Here is a 22,643-nt window from a genome sequence, read left to right as displayed (position 1 = left end):
CCGCCTCCCGGGTTTACGCCATTCTCCTGCCTCAGCCTCCCAAGTAGCTGGGACTACAGGCGCCAGCCACCTCGCCCGGCTAGCTTTTTTTGTATTTTTTAGTAGAGACAGGGTTTCACCGTGTTAGCCAGGATGGTCTTGAACTCCTGACCTCGTGATCCGCCCGTCTCGGCCTCCCAAAGTGCTGGGATTACAGGCTTGAGCCACCGCGCCCGGCCAGTATCAATAAATATTTTTGGTTTTGTGGGCCATATGGTCTGTTTCATTTCTTCAACTCTGCTGTTGAAGTGCGAAAGTGGAAACAGACAATATGTAAACAAATGAGCATTGCTGTGTTCCAATAAAACTTTGTTATTTTCTTTCCAATATTTTAGATCTGTGGTTGGTTGAATCCACAGATGTGGACCCGATAAGCTGACTGTATTTCAACTCTTTATTTGTGAAGTGGTTATAGTATCTATTCCCTCCTTCTGATAAAAACACCACAGATAGAAAGTCGAACTCATGTGTGTGGCTTAGAGATAAGACAACGAAATCACAACTATCCAGAACCCTAGGAAGGAGAGCTTATGCTGGATAAATAAATGGGTGTTTACTTTTTAGACCTGATAGAACATTTCCAGTGCATCGTAACTTCTGAGGGATGGGTAGGTTTGAAAGTTAATGCAAAAAATCTTAAGTACCTTAACTAGCCTTTAACTCGGTATAATTACAATTACACTTGAAAGTTTCTCTAAAAGCTCATAAAATAGAGCTGTGCAACAGTAATTCTTGTGCCCACAAAGTAAGGAGCAGGACTAAAGGCAGGGCAAAAGGAAAGCCTGTGTGTGTGTTTGCCCCACATTCTATCATTCCAGAGTGCCAATGGGTAGAACCCTAGTGCAGTCACAGCACGGAGTGGCAGACCTCATTTTGCTTTAATACTAAAATGCTATAATTGCTTCACACTTGTTAAAAGATGTGTTACTTGGCTGGATGTGGTGGCTCACGCCTGTAATCCCAGTGCTTTGGAGGCCAAGGCAGTAGGATCACTTGAGCTCAGGAGTTTGAGACTAGCTTGGGCAACACAGTGAGACCCCATCTCTTTTTTTAAATTATTGTGTATTTTATAATAAAAAAATTTAAAAAGATAACAAAAAAGTGTTACTTAAGGAGAAACCAATGAAGTTCCGAATAACAGATTAAATTAGCTCTAAAACTAAATCTCCATTTGATGTAATTCCACTTAACTAAACGTTTGAATCAGTTTCTAAGTTAACGTTCTCCTTCTTTTTAAACAGAACATCCTGAATATAGTGATCCGTCTTTAATGTGTCAGGTTCATGTTACCATTATTGGTAACTAATGACTGACCATGATGCAGTGCTGTGGTAGTGGAGCCCTCAACGCTTACTGAAGTGATTAAGGATATTTGTGTCTACACCACATGAGCCCAGGTTTTTCAGCAGCACTATTTTTTGTATTCAAAGTTTCCCATGTTAATCCACAAAAGCATAAATTCCAAATCTTTAATTTAAAATATTGTGATAAGTATATGTCTTAGGTGGCACCAAGGCTACCAGAGAGCTGTGTTGTTTTCTGGGGAGTAGTAACTCACTTACTGTGTCCTTCCACTGGGCATGTGTCACTGTCTCAGTTGCGGAGGGATATGGAGAAGCAGATTAGTGAGAGGGCGGTGAGGTTAATGTATCCCAGCTCACACCTATTCTTTCACTGCCTGAAGAATGAGTCCCTGAGGACGTTAATGAACACGTTAACAATCTAGAAACAAATAATCTGGAGTGAGTAATTCTGTTACCCGAATCAATGAGAAATAAATGATCCAATGCATTCACTTTCCACCTCCAATAATCATTCCTGTTCTAGTTTTTAACTTTGCTTTACCAAAAAAAGGAATACCACTTACTCCCGTTTTCTCCTGTGGTCATAGTGGTGTTATCATGAGTGCCAGAGATGTGTTCTGCAGACTTGACCATGGTGCATGCAGCCTGTGTGTACACATGGAGCCCCACACCAGCAATCCAGGCAGCTTCCCACTCACCTCTCTGTTTGGAAGGCTCCTCCTCCTCCGTTGGCTCTGATGGGTCATAATAGTCGCTACCGTAAGTGAACCCCACGGCATTGTAGCTCCCATCCTCTGCTAGTGCTTCACTCAATCGCTTGTATTCTTCCTCTTGAATAAAAATGAGAATTTTATCAACAAAATAGAAAATTACTGAGAAAACTTTTATTTCTAAAGTTGTAGCTATCAGTAAAGCATACAACATACTTTTACAACCTCCTTTTGAGGTAAAATATTTTTTAAAATTCACACTTTATATCTATCAATATGTACTTTTATCAGTACATGTTTACCCACAGACAGCTGAATACACGTCTTTTGTGGAAAATTTCTTCCTGCTGAGAAAATCTTGGGATTAAGAACTGTATTAAAGATTGTTACGGCAAAGACAAGAACATCAATTTTATTTATACGATACTGTTAAAGAAGAACAGTTAAAGAGTTTGGTTTTTGTTTTTTTCAAATCCCAGTCTGCCCTCAAAAGCTGGGAAAATTCTTTGTGGCTCTATTTATAAACTATCCTGAGGTCCTCTCAGAACGCAAAGACTCCTGTTTTTCCAATCCACTGGGTACTGTCAAGATAATATCAGAAAGAGTGAGTATAAAAAAATGAATGGGAGTAAATTTTAAATACTTAAAATTTTAAAAGTTTGTTGCTGAAGTAAGTTTGTCTTGAGCAGTACCTTGCCTTGCCTCCTCCTCAAGCAAGTCCGTATGCAAGGCTAAATACCTCTCTTCATCACACAGGGCCTCTATTCGCGCCTCCTCTTCAGACAGCTGATAATCTCTGTTCCACGTGGAATACTCAGCATCGTACTCAGAAAGGTCATGCAGGTGACCACGTCCATCATATCTGTAATGTGAACAAGCTGGTCAATAAAAGGAAATTAACGTCTAGACTGGCGTGTGTGTGTGTGTTTTTTATATATATATACACACATACTTACCGATTAAAATAGATAAAAATATTAAAACAAGTATAAAACTCTTCCCAGGTTTATATTTAATTTGGATAGTCATATCTCACCTACTTTTAAACTCAAGTTATCTTAACAAAGTCTAAATTCCTTTCCACAGTAAGATAACATTTATAACTAAAGGCAAACAATCCATTATTAGGAAAAATGGTATCCACTTCACTGGCAGTTCTTACCATTATGGTTTGGTCAACCATTCAATGCCACTTGCAAAAAATTATTATTTTTTTCTGGAAAGTTAAATATCATAGCTTACATTCACACAAACCAGATACATAAATACCTATCCGTAAGAACCAAACGGCGGAAATTTCCTCGCTTCTTTCTGCTAGTCCCGAACTCTCAGGAGAGATCTTCACCAAAGAAACTTGCGTCCATGGGAGGTAAAATCTTGGCTAGGCTCGCCCCCTAGCCACTTGGCTGAGGAAATAAGTGCTGGGTTACGTGATAGAGAGACACACATACATCGGAACAGTGACATATACATGCAGTTTAAGGAGGTTCACTGGCAACAGAGCAAAACTATTAGAAGATACGGTATCAATATTTCTTTCTGAACTTTATACCCGCAGGAAGAAACATACATGAAGACACTTCCATGTTTCTCTTGCATGGACCGATCAGTAATTTAGCCAAACAAACAATGGGAGCACTTTCTGCTATGCTTGTTACATAAAGGATCCAATGAGGATGCTGTCAACATGTAAAACTGTCAGATAATACATGAGTGAGTCAGTGAATTTTACCTAAAACACTCAGATTTAGGGTTTCAAAAACAAACGTAGAGAAACAAACAAAAGTCTGCTTACTTTTAAATGCTGACTTTTGTAATGGGAACCAAAAATATTAATGTAGACCAAAAAAGACATTTACAAGAAAAAGGCCCAAAATTCCAGGGTAGTCAAGTTACTGCATTTTATTAAATTTCAAAATTAATTGGACTTTGATGTAAACCTCCTTAACTTACAAATGTAGATTATTATTAAAAATATTACACATGTACATGTGCGGCGTTTGCTCCCCACCAGTTTTGGAAGACCTAACTCAAATCATGTACAGAATGACAGGAAAACTGTACAAAGAGCTCAGACTTCATTGCTTACCAAACTTTAATGATAAATATCACAAGTGACACTTTGGAAAAGCAAGCCTGATAACTCCGGTGACACATTCAATATAAACCATGGTGTGAAGGCACAGCAGGCTTGAGCAGAGCACGGAGCAATCAGATCCAGACATGATCTGATTCCGCGGCCCTCCCTTCACCAGTTCTTGTTTTCTAGCTCTAATTCCAAGTGGAAATGTCAGGAATGGAAAAAGGCCTATTTGGTCATTAATGTGTCCATTCTGGCCAGCTCAGAGGTCATCCCTACGGTCATGTTCCAGGGCTTTGAAGAATCCAGTTTTAATGGTCTCAAACGATGGGCTTTCTTCACGTGGAGAGACTGTTCCACAGTTTAATGGTTGGTCATGGTTAGCTTTTCAGTCCGGGCACCAGAAGTAGCCGAACAGGCAAAAAAGAAAAAAAACCACCCCACAACAACCCCAAAACCCAGAGACGAGGGGAAGGGGGATTGAAAAAATGGGAAAAAAGAGGGGAGCAAACCACCTACATCATGTAATGTTATCCTTTTCAAATCAAACGCCTTTAGAAATCCCTAATCCCAGGCCCCACTGCCCATAATGGCTAGACACCCTCGAGTGACGACCTAAAGCAGGTTTGATTTGAAAAGAAACAACGCATCTCTATCCCAGCTCCACCCTTCGGTTTTAAGAGACAGTGAAACCAGCCCTAAGAACACTATCTCTTCCAAGGGCAAGGCCAGGGTCCGCACGAAGTCAACTGGCCGCCAACTGACGGGCAACTTCGCTCACTACCTCAATCTGTCGAACTCGTCGGATTATCACCAGGAAGTCAAACGTCATGCCGTTAAAGGACCGGCGCTCCACTGAGGGCGCTGGGGTCGTCACAGGTTAAGGCTAAGTCACAGGGTCCAAAAGAGACTTCTAGCCACGGTCTCAGTGAGCGGCGGTTCGGAAGAATAAAGGCACGCCTCCCAGGCTACCCTCCCAGTACACCGAGCAGTGGGAGCGCGGCGAGTAGAAAAGCAGCGCACGACCCTATGGCATCGCCGGGCGGCTGGCCCAGGTGCGCTCAGAAAGAGACCCCCCGGCACTGGCAGCTTTCACCGCGCGGAATCGCCAACTGCAGCCCAGCGACAGGGTGAGGGGTCGAGGGGGCTGCGGGACCAAAGACGATCCCTCCGGAGACGGACGCGGCACGCAATTCCAGCCAGTGCCTTAGGGCAGGTTTCACCGTCCCCCTCCCCACCAGAACACCAGCAGGAGGTGGGGACAGGGGAGGGGGTGTCCCCCAGATCCCCGCTGGCTCCAGAAAACCCTCTGCAGTCCTTGCAGTCAAGTCAACATCAGACGAGATCAAGCGGGTGAGGGAAGGGGAGGATCGACGGGTGGGGGGAGGAACCGACCTGTCGATGAGGATCTTGTGGTCCCCCATCCAGGGGATGAGGTGCTGTCCCTGTTCCTGAGCCAGGGCCCGCTCGTCGTCCCGGAACAGCTTGCAGGCATAGCCGAAAACCAAGAGCTCCACTCGGCTGCCCCCACCGCCGGCACCGCCTGGCCCGGCCTCCTCCTTCGCGCCACTTTTCCTCTCGGGTTTGGCGCGGCCCCCGCCCGCGCCGTACATGACAGCGTCCCCGGCGTCCAGGCTGGTCCTCTTCTGTGCCGCGCGACGTCCCTGATACCTCCACTTGGCCTACCCCTTCAGTCAAATGCCCCGCTACCCGAACCCAACCTCAACACCGCCGCCATAGCGGGCCACAAAATGGTGGAGGGACAGCTTCCGGCAGGAGGGCCCGCATTTCCGGCGAGCGGACAGGCAGATTCGCCATGGCTCAAAGCTCTTTTGGCCGCTAGGAAATATTTTGGTGTTAATTTTCGCATTCAGATGCGCCGCCACAATAGGTGCTGCTGTATTCAGTGCAAAGTGCAATTTTAATGTTCGTTTTATCGGGCAGCCGTCAGGAACGTGACGAAAGCGCGGCGTGGGATTCCGCTGGCCGCGGCGCAGACTTCCGCTGCGGCCAGTCTGGCGGCGACGGAGTCGGAGGGAGGGGCCTCGCGCGCCCTAGGCCTCGGGCGAGTCCTTGTGGGTGGCTGCCGCCTGCCGCGCGTGCGGAGGCCTCGGGTCCAGCCCGGGCTGCCGCGCCCCTCACCATGTCCGGGTCGCTGGGGCCATGCGTGCTCTGCCCAGGGCGGCGATGTCCTTTTTCTTGGCCCCGTTTCCTTCTTCATCCCTAGGGGGACTTGGGCCCCCACCCGCCCACCTTTGAAGGTTTCCGAGGCAGCAGAGGCCCCTGCGCCGCAGATGCCACGCGGGTGGCGAGATTTCGGAGACCTGAGACCCGTGTCGCGGGGAGGTGGTCTGGCGGGTCTGGAGACTGGTCACCCGGATGCGGTGCGATTTTGCTTGGTGTGTTTCCTCCTGGGCCGCAGTTTTTCCATCGGTGGTTCCTTTAGGATCTTTCGGTCCCTTTTAGCTCAGTAATTTCAGGTCAAAGGGGCTGGAGTGCAAAATCTTAGGATGGGATATCCCCATGTTTGCCCTTGACTGGAAAACGATGACAGATAATCTCCTTTCTGGGCCTCAGATCCCCTTTCCATAAAAATGGCATCTTTCTACAAGTGGTGTTGAAATGAGATAATGTGTATGAACCTTAACTGACTTTTGGAAATTAACAAACAGGCCGTTCCCACCAAAAGTCTTCTGTTGTGGTTTCCCCTGACTGGGTCATGCTTCTGTGTTTTCATTTGTCAGGCTTCGCACCCGAGTTTAACTCAGTCATCCATTTCTCCACCTGGCCTTATGTGTCTACGTTGTCTGGAGTTTCCCCTCCCTGGTGGCTAACTTGTGCCTTCCGATTTGTGTGTGTACCACTCATCACCACCGTAGGTTACATCCTGTGTTCAGCATCCCACTAGAATTAGCTTTAAGAGATCAGGAACATTGTTGGGGGTCACCTTAGCATCCTCAGTGCCTAGAATGGTGCTTGGCACACTGTGAGCCAAATACCGTTTAATACCTGTAGAATGAGCTTTGCCAGCAGCTAAGCATGCATGGCCAGGCCATCGTCTTCTATCTGACTCTACAAGACTGCTCTGCCACTGCTGAGGATGATGTACGTGTCATGGTTACTTGGTAAAAACACTGTTGGTTGCCCCCAGGCATATACTCGTTTGTTGGGGTGCTGGGCTCCCTTCAAGCTTTCCCTTGGGTTTAGGTGTGGGGTGCTAAAGCAAATAAGGAGGCCATTAGCTTGAAATCAACTCTGTAGCACCAGCTCCTGTGCAAGCAAACCAAAACCCAATCAAGTAATTTCTCTCTTTCCATGTTGGGTCTATAAAAGCTTGCTGCTGATGCTGCTGAGTGGAACTCTCTGAACCTCTTCTGTTTCTGCATGCTGCCTGGTTTGTGAATTGTTTTTTTGTTCAAATAAACTTGAATTGGTTTTGTGTAAAGTTTTTCTTTTAACAGTTCTGGTGTCAGAAATGGGGTCTGAAGGCCCCCCATCCCCTCAGTGATGGCCTCTGGGAACAGTGACTAAACGGATGTAGGTGCTTCATTGCGCAGGACGGTTTTCTGGATAGCCTTGGGCCTACCCAGTTCTCCCTCCTTTTGCTTTGTAGTTTTCAAAAGTAACTGCATAACATGCTGGGATGCAACATCCTGAGATAGGGAGGGACTGGCCGAAGTAGCCCAGGCTCTGTTCCAGTTCTCCCCTGGAAATAGAAGGTCCTTCAGCACTTTAGCCCAGTGATTCATGTGACACGCGGTGTGTAATCTGGGTGGGCCGCTCTTTGCGATCTCTTATCTGTGGTGTAAGTGAGGAATGTGCAGTGGAGACTTTATCCACCTGGGTAACTTTCTGAGCTTTGGGGGGATTGCCTCACAGTGAGTCCTAGCCTTCGTCCCTACCACTTGTCTATAGGTACGAAATGCACTGCATGTAAATTGTTGCTTATGATAATTCAGAACAGGCTGGTAACCAGTGCCCAGTGGGTCTGCTTCACACACGGAGCCGTTAGTGCTCACGGCTTCTCACTGCACATTTGGAGGCTGCCACTTGTAGGCCCTGCTTGGATACAAACTCTACAACTTGTGTCAAATTCTTAAAGTTTATTTGAGCATTTTTTATCTGAGCTGGGTCCAGAAGTTATGACAGAAACTGGGACTGGATCCAGTACAAGGCCTATGGGAACAGGACTGAGTCCAGTAGGAGGCTTATGGTTGGAAAGGGTATGAGAATACACGGAATGATGCCTTCATTTGGATCCAAGGAGTCTGAAACTCCTCCACCTGGAACTCCAGCCAATTTCATATGTAAGAACCTATCAACCCAGAGTCTGCACTTTTGCAGAGAAGTGGGTGACCCTACCAAAGGTTATCTAAGAGTTAGCCGTGGTCAAAGGGAGGAAGTTTTAACCTAGATAAAATTGTTCACTTGCAAGGCATTAGAAAAGGAAGGATCTTTGCAGGACTAAGTCTGAAAGGAATAAAATAAAATATTAAGAAAGGATAAAAAACAGCTCAGAAACAACAGGATGTATTTTGATTGACATGCAGAGACTTCTAAAAGGTTAAATGAACCAAAAATTGCCTTTCTAAATGACTTCTTACAAAAGCAAATGAAAACTTAAGCAGCTAATTTATGAGAAAAAACTTGTATTTTGGTGGATTGAACTCACTGTACATTTTGTCTTTCTATCCTTCTCTGCCTACTCAGAATCTCCTAACTTCTTATCTCAGTTACCTTCCTACCCCAAAGACAAAAAGAAAGCTAAACAAATGCCTTATATAGTTAGGCTCTCAGATCAGTAAGTCTGCTTCTTTAATTACTGTTATGCCTTGTTCAAAAATCTTTTGAGTTCAGAGCAATAGTGAAAGGTTTCAAAGGAAAGCCCCCAGAAATTTTCTCAGAGGTAAAAAATTCTCATGGAGTATATGATCCATGATCCCTTGGTCTTTCCCAATTTATTCATGTGATACCGGGACTGGTGATACTTGTAAATGGATGGCTGAGGCCAAATGGGAGGTACTTGAAAAAGATATCAAAGATCTAACCGTTCAGTCTTTCAGGGATGGACTAAAAAATGGCTAGGGAAATCTCCTATGTCAAAGTAAAGAGATCACAATATCTTAAATTTGGAAAGGAGAACTTTATTTTTGAGAAGGGTTGCAACCCACAGCCTGGGAACCTCTGGCTGAGACAGAAAAGAGGCACTTTGAAGGAAGAAGGGTGGGACGGAACTTTTATGATAAACAGGTTGGCTGAACATACATATTTCACAGGTTATAGGAGGAAGTATGAATATTCATGAAAGGGGCTTGTGAGGATGTGTGGCAAACGAGCATTTATGTTACATGGTCCCACGTTCACTTCGGGGTGGAGACTTTACATTAAAATCTAATAAAATTAGGCTGTGTACGTCAAAAGGTGAAATTTAGGATTGGTTCAGCCTGGAAGGTCGAGGCTGCAGTGAGCTGTGATTGTGCCACTGCACTCTAGCCTGGGCGACAAAGCAAGACCCTGTGAAGACCTTGTCTCAAAAAACACCAGGTAAATAAGTAAGATTAAAGAACTGTAAAAACCTAAGAATCAACATGCAAATGTGTGTTTTGTAAAATTATTTTAAGTTGCCACATAAAAATTGTACATATTTATGAATACAGTGTGATATTTCCATTGTGTGTATACAACGTGTAATGATCAAATCAGGATAGTTAGCTTATCTGTTGCCTCAAACATTTATCATTTCTTTGTGCTGAGAATATTCAAAATCTGCTCGTTTAGCTATTTGAAATATACTATAAATTGTTAATTATAGTCACCCTGCAATGCTATGGAACACTAGATCATCCCTCCTAACTAGATGTACTTTTGTATTTGTTTTTTATTTGTTTTTATTTATTTATTTATTTATTTACTTGAGACGGAGTCTCGCTCTGTCGCCCAGGCTGGCGTGCAGTGGCACCATCTTGTCTCACTGCAACCTCTGCCTCCCGGCTTCAAGCGATTCTTCCGCCTCAACCTCCCGAGTAGCTGGGGCTACAGGCGCATGCCACCATGCCCAGCTAATTATTGTATTTTTAGTAGAGGTGGGGTTTCACCATGTTGGCCAGGATGGTCTTGTTCTCTTGACCTTGTGATCTGCCTGCCTCAGCCTCCCAAAGTGCTGAGATTACAGGTGTGAGCCACCACGCCTGGCTGACTACTGTTGTATTTGTTAATCAACCTTTGGCTATGCCCCCTACTCCTGACACTTCCCAGCCACTAGTAACCACTATTTTACTCTCTACTTTTATAAGATCAACTTTTTTAGCCTCCACATATGAGTGAGAACATACAAAATTTATCTTTCTGTGCCTGACTTATTTCTCTTGATAACCTCCAAGGTCATCCATGTTGCTGGTATGACAGAACTTTCTTTCTTTCTTCTTTTTTTTTTACATAGAGTTTTACTCTTGTTGCCCAGGCTGGAGTGCAGTGACACGATATCGGCTCACGGCAACCTCTGCCTCCCGGCAACCTCCGCTTCCCGGGTTCAAGTGATTCTCCTGCCTCAGCCTCCCGAGGAGCTGAGATTATAGGCATAAGCCACCACACCTGGCTAATTTTGTATTTTTAGTAGAGACGGGGTTTCTCCAGGTTGGTCAGGCTGGTCTTGAACTCCCGACCTCAGGTGATCCACCTGCCTCAGCCTCCCAAAGTGCTGGGATTACAGATGTGAGCCACCGTACCCAGCCCAGAACTTTATTCCTTTTTTGTGGCTAAATGGAATTCCGTTGTGTATATATACACCACATGTTCTTTATCCATTCACTTGTTGATGGAGAATTTTATCCTGGAGAATGTTCCATGTACTGATGAAAAGAAAATGTAATCTTCAGCTGTTAGATAAAAGATTCTATAAATGTCTGTTAGGTCCATTTGGCATAAAGCACAGTTTAAATCTAATGTTTCTTTGTTATTTTCTGTCTAAATGACTTGTCCAGTGCTATGAGTGGGGTGTTAAAGTCCCCAACTGTTACTGTATTGTAGTCCATCTCTCCCTTTAGATCTGATAATACTTGGTATTTATGTATCTGGATGCTTTAGTGTTGCGTGCATATATATTTATTATATCCTCTTGCTGAATTGATCCTTTTATTGTAACATAATGACCTTTTCTCTTTTTACAATTTTTGCTTTAGAGTCTGTTTTATCTGATATCAATACAGCTAATCCTGCTTGCTTTTGATTTTCGTTTGCATGGAATATCTTCTATCCCTTCACTTTCAGTCTATATGTGTCTTTATGGGTGTAGTGAATTTCTCGTTCGTAGCGTATAGTTTTGTCATTTAAAAAAAATAATCCTTTCAGCCAGTCTATGCCTTTTTAGTGGGAGAATTTAACCTGTTTTAATTCAAGGTTATTATTAATATGCAAGGACTTATTTCTATCATTTTTTGACTGTTTTCTGGTTGTTTTATATATCCTTTGTGCCTGTCTTCCTTGCTTATTTTTTATTATTTTGGTTTGGTGTATTTCTATAGTAGCAAGTTTTTATTCTTTCTTTTTTTTTGAGACAGGGTCTCACTCTGTTGCCCAGGCTGAGTACAGTGTCATGCCCATGGCTCACTGCAGCCTCAACTTCTCAGGCTCAAGCGAATCTCCTGTCTCAGCCTCCTGGGTAGCTGGGACCACAGGCATGCACCACCACACCCGGTTAATTTTGTATTTTTTTGTAGAGATGGGATTTCACCATGTTGCCCAGGATGCTCTCAAACTACTGGGCTCAAGCAATTTGCCTTCCTCGGCCTCCCAAAGTGCTGGGACTACAGGTGTGAACCACCCTGCCCAACCAAGTTTTTCTTCTTTTGTATTTCTCCTTTGTGTATCTGGTCTACCAGCGAGTTTTATACTTTTGCATGTTTTCACAATAGTGACGATTATCTTTTCACTTCCAGATGTAGGACTCCCTCAATCATTTCTTATAAAGCTGTTCTAGTGGTCATGCATTTCCTCAGTTTTTGCTTGTCTGCAAAATACTTTATTTCTCTCTCATTCCTGAAGGATAGCTTTGCTGGATATAGTATTATTGGTTGACAAGTTTTTTTTTTTTCTTTCAGCACTTTAAATATATCATCCTGTTCTCTGGATCTGGCCTGTAAGATTTCTGCAGAGAAATCTGCTGTTAGTCTAGTGGGGATTCCCTTATATGTGACTTGATGCTTTTCTCTTGATGTTTTTATTTTTATTTATTCATTTTATTTTATTTATTCTTTTGAGACAGGGTTTTACTCTGTCACCCAGGCTGGAGGCGATCTCAGCTTACTGCAGCCTCGACCTCCCAGGCTCAGGTGATCCTCTGACCTCAGCTTCCTGAGTAGCTGGGATTGCAGGCACATGCCACAGTGCCCCGCTAATTCTGTGTGTGTGTGTGTGTGTGTGTGTGTGTGTGTGTATGTGTATTATTATTATTATTATTATTATTATTTGGTAGAGATGAGGATTCACCATGTTGCCCAGGCTGGTCTTGAACTTCTGGGCTCATGTGATCCACCTGCCTTGTCCTCCCAAAGTGATAGGATTACAGGCGTGAGGCACTGTGTAATAGTATCCCATGTCTTACAGGTTTTTAAATATTTTTCATTCTTCTTTTTTTCCCTCTGCTAGGTAATTTCAAATGACCTATCTTCATAGTCAGAAATTCTTTCTTCTGCTTGATCAGGTCTGCTGTTGAAGCTTTCTATTGTGTTTTTATTTTATTCATTGGATTCATCAGCTGCTGGATTTCTGTTCAGTTGGGTTTTTTTTCTATGATTTCTATCACTTTCTGGAATTTCTTGTTCATATCCTGAATTGTTTTCCTGATTTTGGTGGATTGTCTATCTGTATTTTCTTGTATATTGTTGAGTTTCCTTCAGATCATTATTTTGAATTCCTTTTTTAGCAATTTGTTGATCTTCTTTTCATTTCGGTCTGCTGCTGGAGAGTTGTTAGATCCCTTTGGTTGTGTCGTATTTCCTTGCTTTTTCGTGTTTCTCATGCCCCTGCATTGATGTCTGTGCATCTGGTGGAAAAACCACCTCCTCCAGATTTTGAGAGTGCCTCGCATAGAGAAAGACTTTCACATGTAGTTGGGTTGGTTTTAACGTGCTGGTTAAAAAGGATGTGGTGACTCTGTTTCCAGATAAGTGCAGTGATATAGTCCCCACTCAGCTTCTTCAGGTGTGTTGAATGTCAGCAGTAACTGTAGGTGCCTCAGTTGTCTAGGCTGTAGAAGTTTGTGGTAGCAGTGGTGCCAGCATAGGTTGTTAATGTGCTTGGTATCAAAGGCTTTTGGAGTCCTCCTATTCCTGTTTTCCCCACAGTAGGGGACTCAGGTCAGGGCATCTCTCTTGATGTCAGTCTGACATGGCCTATAAGCAGCTCCAGTGGTGCTGGGTTCCAGGTGCAGATGCTTGCAGCAGCTATGAATCCAGGGTCCTAGGCTCAGGGTCTCATAAGCCTATTATGGCACCTGGGTTTTGGTGTCTAGGTTCATTCTTTGTGGCAGGGTTCGATGTTGGTTGCCCATAGATCTGTGACTCTGAGACACTCCCTAGCAGCTCCGGCCTGGGGCCTGGGTTGTAGCTGTGATTCTACCCCTGGGGGACAGGACACAGCACTAGCCCAACTCTAGGGAAGAAGGGTTGTCCTGGGGTTTGGGCCTCAGGATCAGGGCATGACTGCAATTCGATAACCTCAGCCAATAGGGCTCAGTGGCAACTTGGGTCCCAGGGGATGAGGCACCAGGTGGTAGTGACTCTAGACTCTGGGATGGTGAGGCTTGGCAGTACCCCAGACTCTGGGAGGCCAGGTGCAGAGGTGGCAAGGACCCCAGAATGGTGGTATAAGGTTGTCATTTGGGCCCTTGAGGGGTAGGGAATAACACAGCAATGCCTCCACTTCCCAGGTAGAGGGCTGTCTCAGCTGCTGAGACTCTAGAGTGCTAGTCTAGCTCCAGGGAAGCAGGTACTAAAGTTGTTTGGTCTGTAGGGTGGGTGTCTCCGCTCAGCCACTGCTGTTTCCTTGGAATGTGGAACACCATCTCAGCTCTGCTCTGGGATGTGAAGCTGTTCAGCTTGGCCAGGGCACTGACTCCTCAGGAAGCATTGTGCTGTTTCGCCTCAGGCCTGGGGAGTGTGGCTGCTCTGGGCAGCCCAGGCCCTGTTTCCTGGGATGTAGGGCACTTCTCAGCTCCGGCCCAAAGGGGTAGAGGGAGGGGTAGGCAGAGTGGCTTCACATCTGCGTGGCCCCACGGGAAGGCTATAACAGCTGCTCCAGTTCTGCTTGGGGATGTTGGGCCATTGGGCTGGGGTGGTTCCACAGGAGCCACCCTTATTGTTCCAGACCATGACACACTCCAGCCATGCTTCCAGTTCCAAGAAGGTGGAGCACCGTAGCCATGTGGGCCATGGGGGTGGGCACTGTGTTGCTTCCTTCTCTGGGGGATCACAGCCACGTAGACTCCAGGCAGCTCCCTCTGCTGAGCTTGGTGCCTGTGGGGACTATAGCGACCCCAGTGGTGAGGGCTGTGGGTGTCCATGGTGGTGGTGGGGGCTGCTGGGGTCCTCTTGCTTTCCTCCCCACCCCAGGGAGGAGCTCCTCGTGGGTCCCAGCTGGTCCCAGTTGGGGGTAGGGTGGCGGAGGCCCAGCATTTCCTTCCTGATGTGGCCATCCTGAGTTTCTGTGCTCACCAGCGTTTCTGGGACTCTTCTGGTGCACTCTACCGCTTGCTCTCTCTCAGTTACTTTCATTCCGATGCCGTTGTGTGTTCATTGTTCTGGCTCTCTCCACGAGGGGCCAAGCACGAGGGGCTTCTAGTCAACCATCTTCTGACCCATGTGTATGTGTTTTGTGTGGTTAAAAGAAGGCCATGATCAAAGTGTGATTTCACAAATCACGTGGTGTGATTGCTATACAAAGAGACTCCTTTTTTCACAATGCTCAAAGATGGGGAGGATGGTGAGAACAAATCTCTCAGGGAATACACTCAACAGATGAGGTACATTTTGTTAGGGTTCAGTTATTAAAGTCCAGTTGCTTAGGGTGGAAGCAGGCTGCTGGGGATGTAGAGTCTAACTGAAGTTTGAGGTGTACCTTTCTATGAGAAGTTCTTGGAAGAGATGGTTTGACCAGCACAGCAGAGATCTGGGGTGACTCTCCAGGTCCCTTGACACTAGTGAGTGGTGTTGCTTGTGGACGAGGCTTCAAAGCACAGATCAGAGGCTGACAGAGTAGCCCGGCCACAGCCTGAGCTGTCAATGTGTCTGTTGAAATTATGGATGTGTATGTGTTTTCGGGTCCAGTAGTCACATACGTGGTCTGACAAGGTGTGATGTAAGACCTTCATGGGGCTGGGGCTTATTCTCCATTTTCTCATCACAGCAAAGCATGTTCCACTCATGTAGCACACGATGTGCTTGGAATCATGTCACAGCTGCATAGCAAAGTGGCCTGCAGGGTCCATCCCCCCATGGATGTCAAGCCCCACAGTAAACCCCAAAACCTATGTATTTAAGTTTCTTGGGATTATTGCTTTCGTGATGACAAAATGAGTAGCACCATCTCCAGTTTTCCCATTTTCCTGGGCTGTTTCACAGCTAGCGTGTTTCTTCACCTATAGCCTTTCTTCTAAGTTTCTTTGAAATCCAGTGTTCAGAGTGAAAGCTTGTAAACAGTTATGATGAAGCCTTTTTGAAAACAGCTTTATATTTCTTTCCCACTTGGGCCAAGGCTTGACTCAGATGTATAACTGGCAATTTTTACTCCTGATAACAGTACCCTGGCTAGATCAATCGATTGGCCTTGATGTTTAACTCAGCCAGTTGTACCAGAGGCTCTGTTCTCACTCCCTTCCCTTACTGACTGCACAAGTTTGCCCTTTAAAAATGCAGCTGTGTCTATTTCACTCCTCACCACATTGTCCCCAGTCATCATTTCTCTCACTAATTGGCATTATATTCCAGTTTAACTCTGCAGCACCATTCATGAACTATTTAATCTCAGTTGAGTCATGATGATACATTTGGGGTTGGAAACATTCGAGCCTGATGTGCTCTGTGGGACTAAGAAGAAGGAATGCGGTTCTATTTGTACAATCCATCGGCAGTTGATCACGGACTGTCTTTCGTCTTCTACTGTCTTGAATTCTCATTTCATCTTTTCCTTGTTAGCCTCGTTAGTGAACCAGAATACACACATTCACTCTGAATTCACTCAGAAGGGACCTTGCGGATGTGGCTGAGGGTCTTGAGATGGGAGATGATTCTGGATTCTTCGTATGTGTCCAATATAATCACATGGGTGCTAATGAGAGGGAGGCAGGAGTGTCTGTGTCGGGAGAAAATGATGCGAATACAGAAGTGGAGGTTGGAGTGCTGCGGGGTGACCTCTGGGAGCTGGAAGAGGCCAGAAATGCACTCTCCCCTAGACCAGTGGTCCCAACCTTTCTGGGACCAGGAACTGGTTTTGTGGAAGACTTTTCTTCCACGGATGGGGGTAGGGATGGTTTCGGGATGATTCAAGTGCGTTACATTTATTGTGTACTTTATTTCTATGATTATATGGTCATGTGTAATGGAATAATGATACAACTCACCACAATGTAGAATCAGTGGGGGCTGAGCTTGTTTCCCTGCAGGTGGATGGTCCTATCTGGGAGTGATGGGAGCAGTGACGGATCGCCAGACATTAGAGTCCCATAGGGAGCTCACAACCCAGATCCCTTGTGTGTGCAGTTCGCAGTAGGGTTCATGCTCCTGTGATCGTCTTTTTTTTTTTTTTAATTTTTTTGAGACAGAGTCTCACGCTGTTGCACAGGCTGTAGTGCAATGGCGCGATCTCGGCTCACTGCACCCTCCGCCTTCCGGGTTCCAGCGATTCTCCTGCCTCAGCCTCCTGAGTAGCTGGGATTACAGGCATGGGCCACGACACCTGCCTAATTTTTGTATTTTTAGTAGAGACAGGGTTTCACCATGTTGGCCAGGCTGGTCTTGAACTCCTGACCTCAGGTGATGCGCCTGCCTCAGCCTCTCTAAGTGCTGGGATTAGAGGCGTGAGACACCGCGCCCGGCCTCCTGTGACAATCTAATGCCGCTGATCCGACAGGAGGCAGAGCTCAGACGGTAATGTGATTGACAGGGAGCGGCTGTAAATACAGACGAAGCTTTGCTTGCCCACCACTCACCTCCTGCTGTGCAGCCTGGTTCCTAAAAGGCCTGGTACCGGTCTGTGGCCCGGGGGTTGGGGACCCCTGCCCTAGAGCTTCTGGATGGAACCAGCCCTGCCAGCACCTGAGTCTTCATTGTGAACTTCTGACCTTCCGAATGGGAAGAAAGCAAAGCTGTATCATTTTCAGTTGTTACAGCAGCGATGGGAAATCCATGTGTACGGCAGCTCCATGCTGAAGCTTCTGAGGCACTGCCAAACTGTTTTCCAGCTGGCTGTAACACGTTCCATCTCCACCACCACTTGGTGTGGGCAGTCCTTTGGTCTGTAGCCATTCTGGTGGCTATGTGTCTCTCTGTGGTGTTAGTTTGCGTTTCTCTAATGACTGATGATGTTGAGCATCTTGTCCTGTGGTCATTAGCCATCCAGATATATTCTGCAGCAGTGTCTATTAAAATCTTTTACCCATTTAAAAGCTATGGACTTGTGGGAGAGATGGCTGACACCTGTAATCGCAGCACTTTGGGAGGCTGAGGCGGGCAGATCACCTGAGATCAGAAGTTCGAGACCAGCCTGGGCAACATGGCAAAACCCCGTCTCTGCTAAAAATACAAAAAATTATCCGAATGGCGCATGCCTATAATCCTGGCTACTCGAGAGGCTGAGGCAGGAGAATTGCTTGAACCTGGGAGTTGGAGGTTGCAGTGAGCCAAGATCACACCACTGCACTCCAGCCTGGGTGACAGAGCGAGACCCTGTCTCCAAAACAAACAAACAACAACAACAAAGTTATGGACTTTTCATATATCCTGATATGCTGATTACCTGATATGCTGATTACCTGATATGCTGATTACCTGATATGCTGATTACTTTTTTTCTTAAAGGTAACTATTACCCTGACTTTTACCATGGTCAGTTGATTTTGCCTGTTTTTATATTTTATGTAAATGGAATTACATAGTATGCATGCTTCTAAATCTGTTGTCTTTTACTTACATTTGTGAGATTTTCCCAAATCATGGTATGTTATGAGAAAAGTAAAGAACTTTAGGCTGAGGAATGCAAGTCCCTCTAATGATCAGGCCCAGAGAGACCGTAGAATGAGTGGCAGCCACATGCTCCTCCCTGCTTTGAACTGTGTACTCGACTCTTCAAACTGTGGGCTGTTGCCACAAGTAGCTGTAAATTAACCTAGTAACGTCACACTGGACACTGTGACCCACACCCTACCTTGTGACATGGTACAGCCAATCACTAATCAATGTTATTTCTGTAGACTAATGAGAATTCTTTTTTCCTTTTTTTTTGAGACAGAGTCTCGCTGTCACCAGGCTGGAGTGCAGTGGTGCGATCTCGGCTCACTGCAACCTCCACCTACTAGGTTCAAGCGATTCTCCTTCCTCAGCCTCCCGAGTAGCTGGGATTATAGGCATGGGCCACCACGCCCAGCTAGTTTTTTGTAGAGGCAGGATTTCGCCATGTTGCCCAGGCTTGTCTTGAACTCCTGAGCTCAGGTGATCCACCTGCCTCGGCCTCCCAAAGTGTTGGGATTACAGGCATGAGCCGCTGCGCCTGGCCAGATAATTCTTGATATAACTTTTTATCAGCCCACTCCTTGTTCCCTTTTGCCTTTAAAAATCCACTTGTAATGGTTGCTAATCAGAGTGTATATTCGGGCAACTTGAATGTGTGCTCCTGGGCCACAATCCTCAAGTTTGGCCCAAATAAACTCTCTACTTGTATTAATTTTGCCTCAGTTTCTTCCTGTTGGGTTAACAGTTATTTCTAGTTTATTCATTCTCATTGCTGAATAATGGCCCATTATGATAGTACCATCGTTTATTTAGTAGTCTGTGGGCATTTGAGTAATTTTACTTTAGGGCAATTGTAAATAGCGCTGCTGTGAGCTTGTGTGCACATGTCTTTTTTTTTTTTTTTTTTTTTTTTTTTTTTTTTAAGACGGAGATTTGCTTTTGGTCCAGGCTGGAGAGCAGTGGTGCGATCTTGGCTCACTTCAGCCTCCATCTCCTGGGTTCAAGTGATTTTTCTGTCTCTGCCTCCTAAGTAGCTGGGATTACAGGCACCTGCACCATGGGCATTTTCACACGTGGGGGCCACACCGAGGGACCCTGTTGCTAATCAGTGTGGCCAACGTTGTCGTCTTTAGGCTAGTGAAACGAGAAAGGATGGAGGAAGAGGTGAGTGTCAAGATTGGAAACCAGGACCAGGGAAGGGGCAAGGGCCAGGGAGGGACACCAGGGGTAGGGAGTAGTGACCACAGGACAAGTGAGCCAAGGTGTTTAGTGCTAGCTCTGTGGCCGACACCATTGCAAAAGCATTCGGAGTCTCTATTGGGGGGGAATTAACTTAGGCACACGTGTAATCACGTGTATGCGGGCACCCTGGTGACTTGTGGAATTGGTGTGAGGCTGTGCAGTATTTACTGCTGTTGCCAAGTTATATCTTTGTGGTGGGTTGAACAGAGTGAAAGGACCATGTTGGGAAGGTGGCATCTAACTGCCCTTGTTACTCAGGGACATCCTTTCCCACACCCAAGATGTTTTTCCATGTCAGAGGCAGAAGCGAAGGGGGAAAGGGTTTTCTTTCCCTAAGACATCAAGCCCGACTCCGTCATGATTTCCTTCCACGAGGAACAGGTGGTCTTGGCAACCGAGTTCCCGATTCAGCCTGCTCTGCATTCAACCTCCACTTTTCTGAACCTCAAAATGTTTGCATCTTTCTGAAGACAGCCTGATTCTTCAAGAGTCCCAGCGCAGTGTATTCCGTACACCAGAAGTGTTAAGCTCAAGTGCCGCCAGGGGCCAGGCCTGTAGGTGAGGCTGCTGCAGAGGTGGAGGTGGTGAGAGTCAGGGTGGGTGCACCAGTTGCACCCTGCAGGAGCACCAGCTGGGGATGCCTGAGGAGAAGCTCAGAGTATGGATTTTTATGTGAAATCCCCCATTAAGAAAAAGGTTGGAATAGCAGCCCAAAGAAAACACACCTTCCTGCTAGGCCACTACTTCGCAATCTCTGTTCCAATTATTTTAAAACGTGATTTGAACCAACAGAATTGTGTTTAAAGCAACCAGCTCTGGCAAGGAGACCACGGAGAGCTCAGCACTTAGACTGGGAAAAGCCCCACAGCCCCTTCCGATGGTCCCGTCTGCGTGCAGGGAGCGGGCACTCTTTGTAGGAACGACTTCCACGGGGAAGGGGCTATTTCACTCACCCTCACAGTGGAGGCTTCACTGGCTCTCCCCAGGCACGGGCAGCTGTGTGCAGCTTCCGTGTAAAGCCTGTGTATGCAGCCTCTATGTGCAGCTTCTGTGCGGCTTCTGTGAGAAGTCTTTGTGTGCAGCTTTTGTGTGCAGCCTCTCTGTGCAGCTTCCATTGTGCAGCCTCTGTTTGCAGCCTGTATGCAGCCTGTGTTTGCAGCCCGTGTGCAGCCTCTGTGCACGGGCTCCCTTGTGCAGGCCGTGGACTCTCTGCACGGCCTTTTTACAGCATCCTTTCTGCCCTGCTCTGTCCTGTTCTGCCTCACCTACTGTCATTGTCAAAGGGTTTCAGCAGGTGCCCCCTCCTCACTTCCCAGTCCTGGGATCAGAAACCTCAAGGGGGTGTGTCTGCTGCAGGGCGGGCAGGTCGGTGGGCCCCTGGTCTCTCCCCTGGATGTAGGACCATAAGGTAGGCATGTGTGTTTTTGGGCTGTGGTGTCTCAGCTGGGGACTGTCCTCTGCTGGCCTGTGACCATGGGGCATGGTCTCTGCAAACCCCTCTTGGACCCTGCCTTAGGGGCCGTAGGGGGAGGCAGTGAGACTGGAGGGCTGTGGAGGTCAAAGCAGCTCCATGTTGGACATGAATCTGCCATGTTGGCTTCTGATTAACCCCTGTTCTGGGAAGGCCTCTAACATTTCCAGTTTATTGATTGTTCCTTGTATGGGAGCAGGTACTTACTCTAGATCCTGCCACTGGATCAAACAGTCTTAAGGCTACCATCCTTCAGTTGTCTCTTCTGAGTCACCCTCTCTATGGTCTATGAGCCCTGGGTCTGGGAGTAATGGGGCAGGGATCCACCACCTCGTCTCGCTGTCGTCTGAGACACAGACCTGGCTTCTGTTCGTAAGTCACTATTAGATGTTTCTTTTAAAGAAACTGAACATGTCTGCCTCTTTCTTCAGCCAGCTTCCTCAGACTTTGGGGTAGACTTGCACACACCTGCCTACGGTGGAATGACAGAGCACACTTCTACCAACAGTGCAGGCAGCTCCGGACTCCTGCCTGCTCAGCCCAGCCCACCCCTGGCCAGCCTCACTGCATCATCCTCCTGTGTGGGGCCCTCAGAGTCTGGGTCTTAGCCCCATGGGGTCCCTCTTCCAGCTCCTGGGAAATCAGCCCCAGCTGGGACCCAGGAGATTCTCCAAGTGTGGAGGTGTGCGTGGTGGGGAGTGCGGTATTGCAGAGTGAGGGGCCCCTGGAAGACACATGACGGAGGCTGCCTTGGCTGCCTGGTGTGAGCCCTGCAGGAGGCAGGAGGAAGGGGATACCCCGCGAGGCTCAAGGGGCATCAGAGCAGCGAGGACCTGGAGTCAGCCCTGGGGAAGGCCAGGGAGGGAGCGAGACCCGGAAGGAGCTGAAGGCTGAGTGTGCAGGCAGAGAGGGTCTGGCTGAGCCCCCCAGGCTCAAGTGCAAGTCATTCTATGCCCCAAGAGTGGCAGAGGGAGGCCAAGTGATTCTCTGGAGGGAAGGAGCCCCGGGGAGATGGGCAGAAGTGACCCCACAGAGCCCCCACCCCAACGGATGACGGAGGCTCTGTGGACGTGGGCAGGTGTGTAACAGCCAGCTCTTCAGGTAAAGAAAGCAGCCTGGATATGTGGCATCTGCCAATTTCTGTGGTGTAAACACTGCTCAGGGCTGACCTCCCACTGCACTCTAATGCCCCTGAGGGTGGAGCTGGGGGAGATGCTGGTGGTCTCTACTGCATGGCGCTGCCACCACAGACTCAACAGCTAACTGCAACAGTAGTAAAATAACTGGGAGCTGAGGGCTTGTAACTATTACCCTTGCTTTAATAGAGTTTACTTCATGGTAAGTTTATCTGATGCAATTCTGATAAAGGCAGCATTGAACGCCCGGCTCGTGCACTCCCAGAGCTCTAATGACTGGCTCTGCAAGCTCACAGGGCAACTCCAGCACACCCCACGGAGGCCCCCTGCACGATGATGTCCTTTCCTGTCCTGGATGGGCAGGTGACGTCAGGGATCTGGTGGCCTCCTGTGCGCCTCCCCGCCTCTGCAGCACATCATAGACCCTGGGATTCAGCTGCCG

General features: G+C 46.9%; 1 protein-coding gene across 1 annotated transcript in view; it reads right to left on the bottom strand.

Annotated features, from left to right (window-relative positions):
* SFSWAP (splicing factor SWAP) overlaps positions 1-5,886 on the bottom strand; it is a 95,243-nt gene extending 89,357 nt beyond the window's left edge. The window contains 3 exon segments of the mRNA XM_017868819.1: positions 2,042-2,173; positions 2,746-2,915; positions 5,529-5,886. Of these exon segments, the coding sequence (XP_017724308.1) occupies positions 2,042-2,173; positions 2,746-2,915; positions 5,529-5,746 (520 nt within the window). The 5' untranslated portion in view covers positions 5,747-5,886.
* Between the last annotated feature and the right edge of the window lie 16,757 nt (positions 5,887-22,643).

The sequence above is a fragment of the Rhinopithecus bieti genome, unplaced genomic scaffold, assembly GCF_001698545.2.
Source record: "Rhinopithecus bieti isolate Rb0 unplaced genomic scaffold, ASM169854v2 scaffold_4907, whole genome shotgun sequence".
Lineage (NCBI taxonomy): Eukaryota > Metazoa > Chordata > Mammalia > Primates > Cercopithecidae > Rhinopithecus > Rhinopithecus bieti.
Note: the sequence above shows the minus strand (reverse complement) of the source record. Positions and strands in the feature narration are given on the sequence as shown.